We start from the raw sequence: 16,609 nt of genomic DNA, 5'->3' as shown, positions 1-16,609 counted from the left end.
GCACTGAAATTATTTTTTGATGGAGGTGTGACCATGGTGTTACTCACAAAACTCTGAAATGGGGGTCTAAGGAACTGACTACAAGCGTAGAATACAGGGTCTTGGGAACTAAATATACACCACGGTGTGTGAAAAACAGGGTCTACGGAACGGGATCGCGGCACTGTACATGTAGGTACGTTGCATGCTAGTGCTGTGCTTGCGCCATGCATGAAGCGGCTACTAGTTATACATGTATGAACCTTTGTCATTCGTAGTATCTAGAGAACTGAATATTAGGTCTGAAAAAGGGGGTCATCAAACCGGCACGTCCCCGTACCACCAATATATGTGAGTGCCCCCCCCCCCGGGACATGCACATGCAGCATTTACACAACTATAGAAAATCAAAACTCAATTCAAGAAAATGAGTGCTTTAATAATAAACTGCAGTACACATATAATCATTCTGTGCAGTAACAAAACTAATTATTATACATGTAATGATTGATATTGAAGTGGTCTCAATTGCCCACTTTGAGGTTGAAAATAGCATTTCATTTCCCAGATGGAGTTAAGTAAATTTTCCCACGGGGTTCTATTTTTAATACCCAAAGCATGCAGCACTGATGGAAAGTATTTTTGTGGGAAAAATATAGCTTCGGAGCCAATCGGAAGGGAGTTTAATAAAATGCTAAAAGTCGTAAAATCTTTTCGTTATTGGACTTTGTACAGGTATAGGTGTAAATGAAGGAGGTAAGAATTAGACAAGGAATTATATTACATAAAAACATATTTAAAACTGATCTACATAATTGATGACGGTTCAATAAATTAAATGCACGCTTATATTGGGAGTGGTTATAAGAGACTGTTAGTATTAGAGTCTGGTAATAGTGGATTGATAAAAAGATACACAATGTGTTTCCAAATCAATGCTCTACTATTGATGTATGTGTTTAATGTACCGTATTTAAAAGAGCAATATTTTGTTCTTCTATTTCTCCTCTTAGTCTCCAAAGGGTGACGAGGAGGTCAAGTCTAGCGCCCCCAACGGTGACCCCAACACGACCCTCACCCAATCATTGAGTCTCACGCCCTCCCCTCCCTCTCCCAACGGGGGTGCCGCCGCCGCCCCCTCTCCCATCGTCGATTCCCCCTCCCCGAGCAACATCAAGCGTTCTTCCACCATCGACCGACGTCTCCCAGAACTACCTCCTATGCATTCAAAGGTGCCCGGTATACCGGAGAACGAGGAAAACGATTACAACGGAACGTACGATACCATCAAGGATGATAAGAAGAAGGAAGCGGGCGGGGCTGGAGCGAGTCGCAAGTTGCCCTCGACGACGGATGATGATCCTGCATATAACAGTGTTGAGGATACGATGGGTGGGGCGAGTGTTACAAGGAAGGAGAGTGCGGTTGGAGGAGGAGGGGCGGTAGGGGGTATCGGAGCATTGGAAGAAGATGGGGGTGATTATGCCAGTGTCAAGGGTAAGATGCTCAGATTACCATTTGAGCACCCAATTATTACCTATATCAGTATATGTTTAAAGTTTCGTTTTATTTTTTTATGAAAAGAGGATTGAGTCAACATGGTTGAATTGAAAAAAGTAATGTCATTTGGGGTTTCACGTAAAGTACTCAACAGCAAGGGAGTTGCAGTACACTTTCAAAAACGACTGGTGAATTAAAGCAACATCCCAGTGACTGCGACGTGTCTCGAAATTAACAGTACACATTGATATCATCCAAAATGTTGATAGATTTTAAAGGAATGCTCCGGGCTGAGAATAATATGATTTAAACAGATAACGAAAAATCAGACAAACAAAATACTGAAAATTCGATCAAAATCGGACTAGAAATAACAAAGTCATGGCATTTTAAAGATTTGCGTTATTCTGGTGAAACAGTTCTCGGCATGTCTTCATGAATATTCAATGAGCAACTTGATGATGTCATATCCCCACTTGTTCTTTTGTTTTGTATTATATAAAATTAGGTTTATTCAAATTTTTTCTGCCAAGAACTTAAAAAATTGGATTGACAACTGATTTAGTGCATTATATTCATTACTGCAATTTATTTCATTATAAAGGAGACACATTATTCACACATGTATGAAAAAATAAAACAATTATGATTTCATGTAATAACAATAAGAAAAAGGAAAGTGGAGATGTGACATCATCAGCCCAACTAATGAATATTCATGATGACGTGCATGTAACTATATTCACAAAATATTGTTAAACTTTAAAATTTATTAACTTTGTTATCTGATTTTGATGAAATTTTCAGCATTTTTCTCAGTGAATTTTACTCTATTTACTTAGATACTGAATACATATTTTTAACCCAGAGTACCCCTTTAAGGAGTGTACAGTAGTTTGATTTTTAGTGGAGCAGTTTCATTTTGTTCAGTCCAGCTGAACTTATACCAGTAATTTAGTTTCAGTTTAGTTGAGGTTACATACATGTACATGTAGTTTTGTTTTGTATTCAAATTTACAACTCAATTATACAAATCCAATAGAATATTCACACGGATACTTGAATAGTGTTGAGGAATATGAAGTTGCGAAATGAATACTGTGTATCTTGATTAGGCCCGAGTCATTATGTTTATTATGTAAGACCTTAATACTAAAACGCTACTTATAAACAGGCAGTTAGGGTTAAACCTGCAGGGGTAAACAAAAAATCATCCCCCAAATTTGCTAAAATTTCACATTTCATGTATTTTCTTCCAGGAAAAGCCCATTTATTTTCCACATTTCCTTGAAATTGTTTGATTTAGTTGGAAACTTTCAAGAAATGAAGTATATTTCCTTCTTTCTTGACCCTGAAAGATCATTTTTAGTTGATGTCACACTCAATTTATCTACTGTATATGAAATCTTTCATGTACATGTGGGACTACAATATTTCATGGAAGTAAGGATGTGAAATGTGAAATTCCAGCATTTTTTAGGGATTTTTTTTTTTTTTACCCCATACGGTCAAACGGTTGTCAAAATAGGAAAATGCTTATGGGCTATTCCACGGTTACTCACGTTACATTTGGAGACACCTTGACTCATACTTGGAGCTGTAACTCCATTATTATTGATAGTCCTGAACTAAACATCTCTTTATCACAACAAAGTACGCAGTCTGACTATCCTTTGTATAAAAACAAAACTTGGGAAATTTCATTATGCTCCTGGCAAATCTTTGAAATGTGTCGGTTACTCATGTTACATGATTTGGACCTGCATAAAATGAAAAGTGGACATAAGTAAAAAGTGTCCTCATGCAAGGCTATTATGAAAGTTGATTATATCCATTTCAAAGAAGTATATTAGGGAGACAAATTTGTATATAATAAAAAAAATAAAGAACACATGGTTTTTACAAGGGGTGCAGATAAAGTGGTTACTCACGTTACGGTTCAGATGGGCTATATGTACAAAGACACATTGAGCTCATGTCCACCAACCTATGGAATTGCCCTTATATGCTTTTAATGTTTTTTTCTGAACAGATCATACAAATAGGGGTAATTATGATAAATAAAAATAACGATCAAAGAAAACTTGCCATTGTAATATAGCCTATAAAGTCTATACAATACACACGACATGTACACTATACATTAAAAATTCATTATTAAAGCAAAGCACTATAGGCTGTGTCGACTACCCAAAACAGGAATTTCATTTTATATAGGGCATCAATATTCATCTTGTTATCTTTAATATACACTGTATGCCAAGAATAATTCAGTTTCACTATTTAGGTCATCTTTATCACATGAGTGTGTTAAGGAAAGATATGAAGTTAATGCAATGCCTATAATACTGCAGTCATAATACAGCTGTTTTCCTGTTAAACTAAAAGAGAAGAAGCACAATTTATAGCTGTTTCAGTTAAATGGTTAGGAATTATTTTGTTAAATCGATATGGTGGTATGAACATACATGTAATTATACAATAAAAAAATCTGTTTTGTTGTATTGTAACAAGAAAATGAAGTTTATAGTATTCCAGTGTGTTTTCTGTTCTACGAACCGATATGATAAGTTTTACACATTTTTACTGACTTCAAAGCTGTTTCTATGAAATCTCTGAAAGGATTAAAATCTTTGCAAATTGGTAATAGAACTTTGATATAACATATGCTGGTACTCGTCAAAGATTTTTGAACAAATGTTTACTTATTTTCTCCAGAAACGAGTAGGAACTCCACTAGCATGGAGACAGCCGCTGCTCCTTCTGGGGGAGCTGAGGGCGGAGCTGACGAGTCGGACTACGACGGATCCTATGCCAAGGTGAAAGATGTCCAGGCGAACAGTAATAATCATCCGTATGCTACTGTACAGGATAAGAAGGTATGAGGGCATTGCCTGTCATAGCAGTGTGGTTACAGTAATTTCACTTACCCACAGTGTGGAGAATGTGTAGACGTTGTTATTGGCAATAACAATTATCACCCATACATGTATGCTACTTTACAGGATAAGAAGGTATAGAGCAGAGATGGTTGGCTTCCTATCTATACAAGGACATTGCCTGTCATAGCAGTATGGTTACAGTCATTGTACTTACCAGCATTGTGATTATCATGCGAAGGGTGTGGAGAATGTGTAGACATTGTATCTTGGCAATAATAGTAATCATCCATACGGTACAGTTAAGGATAAGAAGGTATGAAGGCATTGCCTGTCATAGCAGTGTGGTTTACTTACCAGGCATTGTGATTGCCTTGCCTAGGGTGTAGAGAATGTATAGACATTGTATCTTGGCAATAACCGTAATCATCCATACGCTACAGTTAAGGATAAGAAGGTATGAAGGCATTGCCTGTCATAGCAGTGTGGTTACAGTCATTGTACTTACCAGGCATTGTGATTACCTTGCCAAGGGTGTTGAGAATGTGTAGACATTGAATGTTGGCAATAACCATAATCATCCATACGCTACAGTTTAGGATAAGAAGGTATGAAGGCATTGCCTGTCATAGCAGTGTGGTTATACAGTCATTGTACTTACCAGCATTGTGATTATCTTGCCCAGGGTGTTGAGAATGTGTAGACATTGTATGTTGGCAATAACAGTAATCATCCATATGCTACAGTTAAGGATAAGAAGGTATGAGGGCATTGCCTGTCATAGCAGTGGGTTACAGTCATTGTACTTACCAGCATTGTGATTACCTTGCCCAGGGTGTTGAGAATGTGTAGACATTGTATGTTGGCAATAACAGTAATCATCCATACGCTACAGTTAAGGATAAGAAGGTATGAGGGCATTGCCTGTCATAGCAGTGTGGTTGCAGTCATTGTACTTACCAGCATTGTGATTATCTTGCCCAGGGTGTTGAGAATGTGTAGACATTGTATGTTGGCAATAACAGTTACTGTAATAATCCATACGCTACAGTTATGGATAAGAAGGTATGAGGGCATTGCCTGTTATAGCAGTGTGGTTGCAGTCATTGTACTTACCAGCATTGTGATTATCATGCGAAGGGTATGGAGAATGTGTAGACATTGTATGTTGGTAATAACAGTAATCATCCATATGCTACTGTTAAGGATAAGAAGGTATGAAGGCATTGCCTGTCATAGCAGTGTGGTTACAGTAATTGTACTTACCAGCATTGTGATTATCTTGCCCAGGGTGTTGAGAATGTGTAGACTTTGTATGTTGGCAATAACAGTAATCATCCATACGCTACAGTTATTAGGATAAGGAGGTATGAAGGCATTGCCTGTCATAGCAGTGTGGTTACAGTTTTTTGTACTTACAAGGCATTGTGAGTATCTTGCCCAGGGAGTGGAGAATGTGTAGACATTGTACATGTTGGCAACAACAATAATCAACCATGCATGTATGCTACTGTGCAGGGGGCCTTTTCATAAAGCTGTTCATAAGTTAAGATCGATTTAAAGAACGACTGGTGATCCTTTGTCGTGGTAAATGGTATACACTAAGATGTTCATTGGTGATGATTCAGCACGTAAGAAATGTTCACCAGTCGTTCTTAAAATAGCTCTTAACAAAGGAAACAAAGGTATGGAACAGGGGAGTTTTTCACAGAGAATTAAATTATGACCATAAAGTCCCATCGTGCACCTGATAGACCTTATTCATATAACGACATAATCTCATAGCCCCGTAATCTGAGCTTGGGTTTAAATTAAATACTGGTTTTAAGTTGTGGTTTAACTATGGATAGCCAATTGGGGCACAAATCCCTAACAGTACAAATCCACTTTATTAACTAATTTGACACTCAAATTGTTCATAATTGTCTAGGAATGTTAACTGGGAATGTTAAAGTATTTTTCTTCATTATGAAACCAAAAGGAAACAAAGTAGTAAACGTAGGACATATACAATATAAACAGAATTTGTGAAATTTTGGCTCCCATAATTTTAGCACAGAGTTAGACCGTGGTCTAAGTTAAACCTGACTTCAGAATACGGGCCATAGCGTCCTCTCTCAGAGCATATAGGAATACACTTTATTAAAAAAGGTTGTCCGAGATGCGCCAGCTGTACATGTAGACAATGACTTCAGCCGTTAAGATGGCGGCACAATGACGACAACGCATGAAGTCTATTTGTAACGCGAAATGCCATTAGTATGCTGGAAAGCGAGTCCCATTGATCAGTGGTGTTGTGTTAGTTACCATAATTATGCAATTTGGCATTTTAAATTTTATTTTGGTCCGACTCGAATCTTTGTGAAACATCCAACAGAGATGACAATGAATGACTTCCTACGTATGAGGATGTGATAGCAAAGTGGTTATTAATAGTTATTGTTAATAGTTATTGTTTTTGCCCAAGATTGTGTTTGCCTTACAAAGCTGCTGGCATAAATATACCCCAGGGTGTGGAGAATGTATATTCATTGTATGTAGGCCAGACTGATTGATAACGATGATGATTGTTATGATGATCTGGAAGCCAGGGGTGTGAGAGTTCAGATTTTTATCTGATTTCAGATTTTTTTGTTTTGATTTTCAGCTTAATTTCAGCTTATTTTTGGCCTTCCTCTGTACAAAAAGTATGGGAGCTCTTTCTATTTCAGACTTTTTCAACACTCTTCAGCTTTTTTCAGATCTTTTTATTTGTGACCACTCACACCCCTGCTGGAAGCCCATATAGATAGATTCCTCATGATCCTTCAGATTAATACCTTCACATTTGCAGTAGGAAGTATTTGAATATGGACTATATCATTCAAATTTCATCAATATCTTTCCACCAGGAGAGGGAGCACGGCTACGCTCGTGTGAAGGACGTCCATGTCAAACCCAGCACCAACACAGAGGGTGCTGCAGGGGGCGCAGATCCAGACGATGAGGAGGTACCACCGGTGCCCCATAAACCCCATGATCTGGAGTCGCCTGAGAACCCGTCGTCACCGGTATCACAGAGGTACGGAGGGCGTGGCTTGTTGGGGGTAAAGGGTATGGTAGGAGGGGTAGAATCCATACACCTTTCATCACTGGTATAACATGGCAGAGCTTCCAATTAGTAGGAATGTTCAGTTTGGTAATATATCTGGTAGGAGGGATAGGTTTGATGGAAGGAATTGGAAAGACTGTTATTATTGATATCTGTGTTGGCAAGTGTGATCAGTTTTAAGGGTTGTACATTTCACAAATTTGTGTGTCTGTACAAGGTTTATATGTACATGTAGGTCTATGATGATATGGTGAACATTATCCTTGATTTTTAAAACTTTTTCATGAAATCATTGTTTGCTACAACTCCATTAGCGAAGCTTTTGCTTGATATTCTATATACCTTACAAGGCGGCAATTACAATGGTAATAATTTCATTGAGAATGGAATGACGACCTTCCCACTCTGTATTCTAGGAATTATGATATCATACATGTACATTCTTTTTCTTATAGGGCGGGGTCTATGTCCTCGCCAAGCAGTCCCATATCAGGGAGGGGAGATGGAGGAGGGAGCCCTAATCCTGGAGGTGGTCCTGGCGGTCCGGGTGGACCCGATGGACCTGGACCTGGTCCTGATAATAGTCCTCCTGGTGCTGCTGGACCAGGCCGGAAAGAACCTCCATACACCCAAGTAAGACAAAAAAACTTTTTTGTAGGACTCAAGTCTGGACTTGGACTGGATTACTACACTGCTGAAAAGATTTTCTTTTGTAGTATATGAGGAATTTTTATCAAATTTAATATTATTTGTGCAGTGTTCAAGAATCATTTCTCAGAAATTCTCTCAAATATTTCTTTATTGTAAATGCAATACTATTCATAGTTGAGACATGGAGAAATTTAGGGCATTTCAGACTTGGTCGACAACTTTCCTTACCCTAGGCTCATGTGAGCAGTGAAATAAATTTGCCTTACTTATGTTTATTAAATGTATTATTATTTTTTTGTTTGTTTAGTAGATGTATTGATACCCTAACTATTGTGTATTCTTTGGTTTGCTTGGTCATTATGCATTTGCTTGGAACAGTGCCACTTTCTTTGCTTTTAAATATTGTTGTTACATTTTGTTGTGTTGAATGAAAATTTTTAAGACTATTAATGATTTCACATTTGAATTTTTTCTAGACCATTATCTAATACCTGAAAAAATTCCACATACTTCAATTTCCAAACATCAGGGATTAAACATTGATGTTTACTCTTTTGTGTTGAGTCATGAATGATTTTTGATTCAGTCAATCATTTCCTATTTGTTTCTACATTAGGTTAGTGCTCAGGAAAGCCATGTGAATATTCATTATATTGAAAATTTCAACTTTCTCTGATTGAAATATTAATGTTACCTATTAATATATGGGTGTAGTGTTTCAAGACTTCTTAATCCTTTTTTTAATTTTTAATTTTAATTTATTTTTATAGGGTTTTCATGATTTTGTGTAACAATCACATATAAACAATACAAGTACCGGTAATTTGAAAATAAAATTAAGAAGAAAAAAATAAAAATAAAAAAGCAGCATACACATTATTAGTTTACATTAGAAAAAGTACAGCTTATCAACAGATAATAAGTGATAAACATGTAGTAAAAGCGGTCACTTAATTGTCTCTTCTAAGTATTTCTCATCCCCTAACCTAACCCTTGTTTGTTGCGATGCTAGGTCAGTGCTCGAGAAAGCCTGGAGAGCATTCGTGCAAGGCAACAGCAGGACCACACCCAACTCACTGAGGAGGCCCTGAGGGCTGTGGCGGCTGCGGGCGTGGCTGCCCCGCCCGGTGGCCCAGGGGAGCAGGACTTCGATGGCATCTACGAACAGGTGGATGATAATAGCGTAAGGGGGCAGAACAGTACCTCTCCTCCGCCCCTTCCAAGAGGAAGACAGGTATGAACTTGATCTCTTTTAGACAGTTTAAAGGAGAATGAAACCTTTAGAACAAGATAGCTTGTGTGATAACAGAAAAATCAAAGAAACGGATCAACGAAAGTTTGAGAAAAATCGGACAAATAATGAGAAGGTTATGAGCATTTGAATATTGCTATCACTGATGCTATGGAGGTCCTCATATTGGCAATGCGACCAAGATGTGTGATGTCACTTGTGAACAACTCTCCCCATTACTTTAGTATATATTTCACTTAAATTGCCTCTTTCATCACATCCATCAGTAGATCATGTGTTCTTTCTATAGGAGGGCATGTAATACAAATTTTTAAAGAATAAATCATGGATAAAGAGTTTGTATCACCATAAGAAAAAGCAAAAAAGAGACATTTAGGGGGTATTCCAGAGTCCATCAAAGGGAAAGTTGTTCACCTGTGACATCACAAATCCTTGTCGCATTGCCAATGGGAGGATCTCCATAGCATTAGTGATTGAAATATTCAAATGCTCATAACTTTCTTATTGTTTGTCCGATTTTTCTCAAACTTTTGTTGATCTGTTTCTTTGATTTTTCTGTTTTCGACACAAGCTTATTTATTCCAAAGGTTCCATTCCCCTTTAATAGTTTTGATTTGATCTTTATTGCCAGAATGTGAAATCACCTTCTTCAATTCAATTTCAATTCATTTATTTCCTCTTTTAATCTTTTTATATTTACAATGATAGTTCAATATACAAACTTACAAAATATAACATTTAAATCAATATTTATAATGTTGTATGTATAGAAGGAAAGGTGAATAAATATCTTATCTGATAATATCTTATCTTGATCCCTTTTTTTAAATCCCTTTTTGATAGTTTTTGATTTTTTTTTTTTTTATCGACCAATCCATGTGAAAGATGCCAGTCATCAGGTTTTTGACTGATATTAGTCCCAGAAAACCCCCCATTTCAGGTGGGTGTTTCATAAAGCTGTTCGTAAGTTAAGAGTGACTTTAAGAACGACTGGTGATCCTTTCATGTGGTAAATGATGTTGTCCATTATATGTTCATTGGTGATTATTTAGCGCTGAAGAAAGGTTCACCAGTCGTTCTTAAAGTTGCTCTTCACTTACGAACAGCTTTATGAAACACCCACCAGGCTTTTCAGGATTTGTATTATACACCATTAATGGGGATTAAAATGTTCTGGCATCATTTCAGGCCCATTTAGTAAAACTGACTGGTATCAGGGAATGTGAGAAAACATCTGATAAATTTACATTCATTCATAAATTTCATGCCAAAAATGATTTCATAAGTCTGCCCTTTATTGGCAACATAGGGATTTTGTTCACTGAATGGCAGGTATAGTGTAATGGTTGAATAGTCCTATGATGTTTTCTTGCTGACATCTGGAAAATCATAGATGTAGAAATGGTTCGATTTAAATCTTACCCAAATCATGAAGATATTAGTGGGTTTTACAATTTCTGACATGGGCTTTTCAAATTCACCTGGGCCATATCTTACAAAGAGTTGCGATTGATCCGATCCACCACAACTATGGATGGCCAGCAACGTCAACATCTAACATGATAATTTGTTCAAAATATTTTCTAGATGTGATGTGTATTCATACATTCATCGTTCTCTTGAAGATTCAGTGTGATTCTCTTTGTTTACTATTAAGGAGATTTGCAAATTTCTTGTTAGAAAAAATTATTTCATTCTTTTCATTTATTGTTTCTGCAACTTTTCATAGATTATACAAAGTAGCAAAGAAAATACATATTAGCCTTCATAACAAAATATTGAACAATAATGAAAAATGTGAACAAGGTTGTATTTTCTATAACAAAGATTTAAAAAGGTTGCAGAGGTTTCCACTATAAGCTTAGCTTGACTTTGTGGCAAACCCGGAAAACAATTGCAAATTTCATGTATATTCAACAATACCATCTGAATGTATAAGTGGAAGGGGGGGGGGCGAGGAGGGAAAGTATGATATGAAATTATGATATGGATGGATTTCCGTACAGTTGAGATTGATTGGATCAATCATAACTCTTTGTAAGGCAGGGCCCAGAAGATCTGAAATCATTGATAAGCAATCATATGAAACAGGGTTAGCAGTTTTCCAGGAAAATTTGATAGGTATTTCCTGCCTAGGTGGGAAATACTGGGAAATATTTGTAAATGCTGAGAAGTACTAAAGATGTACCGGTCGGTACAGGGAAATGCTAAAATAGGCTTCAAATACACATTGACAGTACCTGGAAATATTCAAGAAGTATATTTCATAGTATTTCCCAACTATTTCCCAATTCCCTCAAATGTTAGCAAGGCGGTATTATCCACCAGTATTTTCCACTCTGACTAACCCTGAATCATCTTGGCAACCATTTCTGTCGTTGTCTTCACACCCTCTTTCTTTCCTTCATTAAAACCATCCAGACATTCCCTGGCATGGGAAGGGGGCGTGTCTATGAAGAAATCACCGAGGACAACAGGCCCCGCCCACCTGGTAAGAGATGTGTTTGATTTAAAGTACTTTCTGTTATCTTCAGTCAAATTTTTACTTTGTAGATGATGTAGGATACAGGATTTGGTTATAATTTGTTTTCAACTGAGACTAAATGCTAGCATTCATTCAATAAAACAAGAAATGTTTTTAGACATTGTTTAATTTGGAGAGGGAAAAAGCACTTTCATGTATAATGATACACAAAACAAATAATCATCATAAACTTGTTAATGTTAAACAAGCCATTTCCTTTTTTTCCTCCTACATTGTACTACACAATGATGCATATTGCTTGATTTAATTGAACATTTATCTCAATTTTATTCTTGTTTTGAAGTAACTAAGAGACTCTTTTCAGAGATTTTTACACTGAAAAAATTCACTTGCTTTAAATATTGACATTATACTTAGGTTATTGGAATTTTCTTATTACGAAGTAATAGTTGCGACATTTTAACTTGTTATTACATCTTTTGTCTAGGTGCTTCCAATTACGATGATGACCCTGAGCCGTATGCAGTCGTTGAGAAGACACAGACCGAGAAGCCCCCTCTAGAGGCCAGCTCAAACAGCAATGGCAATCACGAAGAGATGAAGGGAGAGCAGAAAGACTTTGATCAGCTTTACGCCAAAGTGGATAAGACATCCAACAAACAAGGGAAGCCGGAGACACACCACGTCAATAATAACAATCACAAGAGAAATAACAGTGACGCGGCCGAGGGGGAAGATTTCGGCGCTCTCTACGCGAAAGTAGAGAAGGGTCGTAAGACGATTGCCGTCATGCAGTCGCACCGATCCCCTAACCATGGTGTCCCGAGGAATATTTCAACTGGTGCTACGCCGTCGCCGAACAATCACGCTATGAATAGCTATTCAGACATTTATGCCGACGTGGATGATGCGCCCCTGCCGAATAGTGACGTCAGGAATTACGTGAATGACTCTTTAATCGCGGAGAATAACTATCAGTCGATTGATGATGATGACCTCCCGTCTCCCAGTAGGTCACCGGTCGACGAGGGGATGGTACATATTAGTGAGCATAGGCCGAACCCCGATCTTTGGGTGCGCAGGGAACACACGTACCAGGCGGTTGAGGAGAACGCAAAGAAGAAGAAGTCGCGACACCGAAAGAGCAAAGGGGACGAGGATGAGCGAAAGAACGACGTATGGCATCATCAGCCGCAGCATAGCTACGAGGCGGTCAAACCGGTGGAAGGCAGCGGTGCTAAAGGAGACGACTCGGTGAGCAAGGGGGAATCGTCACGGAAGAAATCGAAACCGGTCCCCCCGACTCGGCACCTTTCCAAAGAAGAACGGGTGAGGCCGAATCTTGTGACTGTGAAAGCTAAGAACACAAATAACAATCATATGATCGAAAGTCTACCAGTAAAAGAGACAAGGATATAAGCATATTACACCTAGAGGAATTCGGGACTTCAATCTTCCGCTTGAATGATCTATTATGAGAACCAGAAAATTTCTTCTGTTAAGGGCAGAACCAATACTGATGAAGTTTACTTCATCTTGTGAAGTTGACCTGCGCAGATTTTGACTCTGTTTCATGAAACTTGTGATCAAAAAACAAATACTTAATTTCTATGAAAAATTTGCTATCAACCAAAACTTGTTATTATTATTAATAACAAATACTATTATGATCAGCCAATCTTAATGTAGTGATTTCAGCAGTTTATAACAGTAGTTTGTAAAAAATAATCGATAACAAGTTTTATGAAATTGAGCTGAGGTTTAGCAAGGAATAACTTTGCTTTACAAATTTGAATAGCATTTTTAGTCATCAGTGAAAAGCTCTCAACTAAGTAATGTACAGTCCTATGTAAAAATATGCTATACAAAAGACTTAATGCAAAGCAGTCTTTCAAAAATGTGGAGCAAATTGCGATGCGATACCACTAAAATTACTCCCTGTTTAGTGAATATAGGCCGAGTATTAAATTTTGTAGTGTTATTGTTGTAAGAGGGGGAGGCTGAAAGGAATTTTACCATTGATTTCTTTCTATGGTTCCATCTAGTTTCCTTGAAGAAGTAGATGTGTATGACCACATCTTTTTTCCATGGCAGCAATTATCATCCCACCAAGATATAGGTCTGTATCAGGGGACTATGTCATGAACTTTGTCACCTGTAAAAAGGTGTCATTATCTGACAGTTACCATAGTAACAGTCAGACATCTATTTTCTCAGCCAATCAAAACCTACATTATAAAGGGAAAAGTGATAAAATGCCCCCTAGAGGGTCTATGGGACTGTATGCCTCTCATTTGATAATAAATGCATTGATAAAATTCTTGATATATTAAAGGCAATAACCATGACAATGCTTTCTTACACTTTTGATAGTTTCATACCTAGTATTTTGTAAAACTTTGATAAAATCAAGATATTTCAAATAAATATTAAATTTATAAAAAGTAAAGAAGTGAGCATTTCAATTTCAATTTCATTTTATTCAACCATAAAAGTATCAATATACTAATCATACAGTGTACATATGCAATAGATAATACAAAATATGGCTAGGACCATAATAAAAGCAAATTGCTTGTAGAGAATGGCCGTTGATCTAAAATCCAAAATTAAAGTAAGCAATTTTGTATATGATAGTATCCATATTTAGTGTTTGATAGAAGGAAGGGGGATGATAATAAATACCTTATGACATCTTAGAAACACAGTATAACATGTATGTGAAAGACCATATCGAAATATAATAAAATAGGTAATAAGTGAATTACAATTCAGAAAGATTCCCCCTGAAATATCTTGGGGAATGTCGCCCTCCTAGGCCATTTGATACATACAGAAAGGTATACATAGCATTCATTATTTCCGTGTGCTACTAGTAATTCATACATGTATATATTTACAGCTCTAAAGACAACTCATAAGAATATGATATGACATTGGAATAAAGTTGATGTGAACAGTGTTATACAAAACAGTTGTTTATTAACAAATTTTCATTTTAAAGGCAAATAATACATATCTAACTTCTGTAGAAAACAAGGCCCTATTTTAAACACAGAGCTTTAATTAAGAGCTTATCAACAGACATATTATTTAACATCTGCTCCTGAAAGAAACAAATCTTTAGTCATCATAAACCATTAAAAAGTTGAAATTTATGCATTTTATATTACATGCCCAATGGGGCAGCTGCTCGTACATGACGTCACATATAAAAAACTGAAAATTCTAATATCTCTCTTCATTTTTGATGGATTTTCCTCAAACCTTCACCAATACTTTTTTCTGGTAATGTTTTTCGTTGGAGTGAACTTCCCTGTTAACACTCGATCGTAGGACTGATTTTTACGCTTTTTCAATTGTCAAAGATTCATTGCTTTGTTGGGTGCTAGCAAATTTTCATGACTTATGTATGCTCTGTAGATTATAATGAGTAATAACGAAACTACTTTATCCTATCATTTCTGAATGATGTTCTACGTTATTGAAGCAGTTTACCATATTCTGTACAACCAAGGGTCATCATTCTATATAAATGATACATACCAGTCTATTATCATGTCTACCAAAGTAAAAATCTCATCTTTTTGGAATTGAAATGGAAGATTTCTGCCATGTTGTCTTTGAATGGCCAAACCCTAATGAGAGCCAACTTTTCCCTGGTGGGTGTTTCATGAAGCTGTTCTTAAGTTAAGAGCAACTTTAAGAACGACTGGTGACCCTTTCTTACACACTTGATAATCACCAATGAACATTTAATGGTGATTATCATTTACCACAAGAAAGGATCACCAGTCGTTCTTCTCAAAGTCACTCTTAACTTTCAAACAGCTTTATGAAACGGTCCCCAGAGGTCACTTTCTGAAGAGCATCCTAAATGCAGTAGAAGTACCTTTATACTAATAACAACCTTGAAACAGCCTAGGTGCTTTTAGGAAGCAAGTGCTTGCACACACCATTTTCAAAAACATTTCATGGCCTCGGAATCTCTATAAAGCGGACAACCCATCTTGTTCCAAACGGATGATGTTTATTATTGTAAGGCATAAAAAAATTGTTACGTTGCCTTCATCAGCCCAAAATCAGCTGGTCGGTCGGCCTTCTTTTTCTTCTAAAAAAAAAAAAAGTATTTTGCTTGCTGCGCTGCACAAAGAAAATCTTGCAAGGGATGATTCATTTATGCCATCAAACATGTCAAAAAGCATTATAAAGTGCTTTGTTAAGCTATTGAATACAAATTTGAGCTAATTCTTCATTCAAATCTGACCTTTTTCTCACAGGAACATTGCATTTGCGTGCAAAAATCATGTGACTGTTTTTTTGCAATTTACGGTCGGTCGGATGAGGGCAACATACCAATTTTTTTTAGGCCTAATGTTAGCCTTGTGCTTATACCAACAGAGGTCAAATTTTAATATAAATGTACATTTACCTATCTATGTATATACATTTAATTGGCTGTGTATACTACTAATGAAATATCTTGTACAATTTTCTATTTTTATCAAGAATCTCTGTAGTAGGAAGTGTTGATGTATACTGTATATTATATAAACATGCTTTGAGATTATCAATGTTATATATATATATATATTTGTTTTAATTTTATTTATATACCAAGCTTTAAATACCGTAGTTTATTTGCATGCTATTCGTAAATTGAAATCATTATTGTAGTTTCAAATTATGATTTATTACAGGTTTTATAGGTAAAGTGTGTAGATATATTTTTCATTGGAAAAACACAACTCTGAACAGGTTGATCTATTGTA

The 16,609-nt window shown here is 36.6% G+C and overlaps 1 protein-coding gene across 1 annotated transcript in view; it reads left to right on the top strand.

Annotated features, from left to right (window-relative positions):
• Nucleotides 1-16,093, top strand: part of LOC129267037 (collagen alpha-1(I) chain-like) — a 40,836-nt gene extending 24,743 nt beyond the window's left edge. Inside the window, exons 4-10 of the mRNA XM_064104160.1 lie at nt 993-1,476; nt 4,198-4,358; nt 7,250-7,419; nt 7,905-8,082; nt 9,113-9,334; nt 11,774-11,843; nt 12,325-16,093. Of these exons, the coding sequence (XP_063960230.1) occupies nt 993-1,476; nt 4,198-4,358; nt 7,250-7,419; nt 7,905-8,082; nt 9,113-9,334; nt 11,774-11,843; nt 12,325-13,256 (2,217 nt within the window). The 3' untranslated portion in view covers nt 13,257-16,093. The remainder of the gene's footprint in view (nt 1-992; nt 1,477-4,197; nt 4,359-7,249; nt 7,420-7,904; nt 8,083-9,112; nt 9,335-11,773; nt 11,844-12,324) is intronic.
• The last annotated feature ends 516 nt before the right edge of the window (nt 16,094-16,609 follow it).

The sequence above is a fragment of the Lytechinus pictus genome, chromosome 8, assembly GCF_037042905.1.
Source record: "Lytechinus pictus isolate F3 Inbred chromosome 8, Lp3.0, whole genome shotgun sequence".
NCBI lineage: Eukaryota > Metazoa > Echinodermata > Echinoidea > Temnopleuroida > Toxopneustidae > Lytechinus > Lytechinus pictus.
Note: the sequence above shows the minus strand (reverse complement) of the source record. Positions and strands in the feature narration are given on the sequence as shown.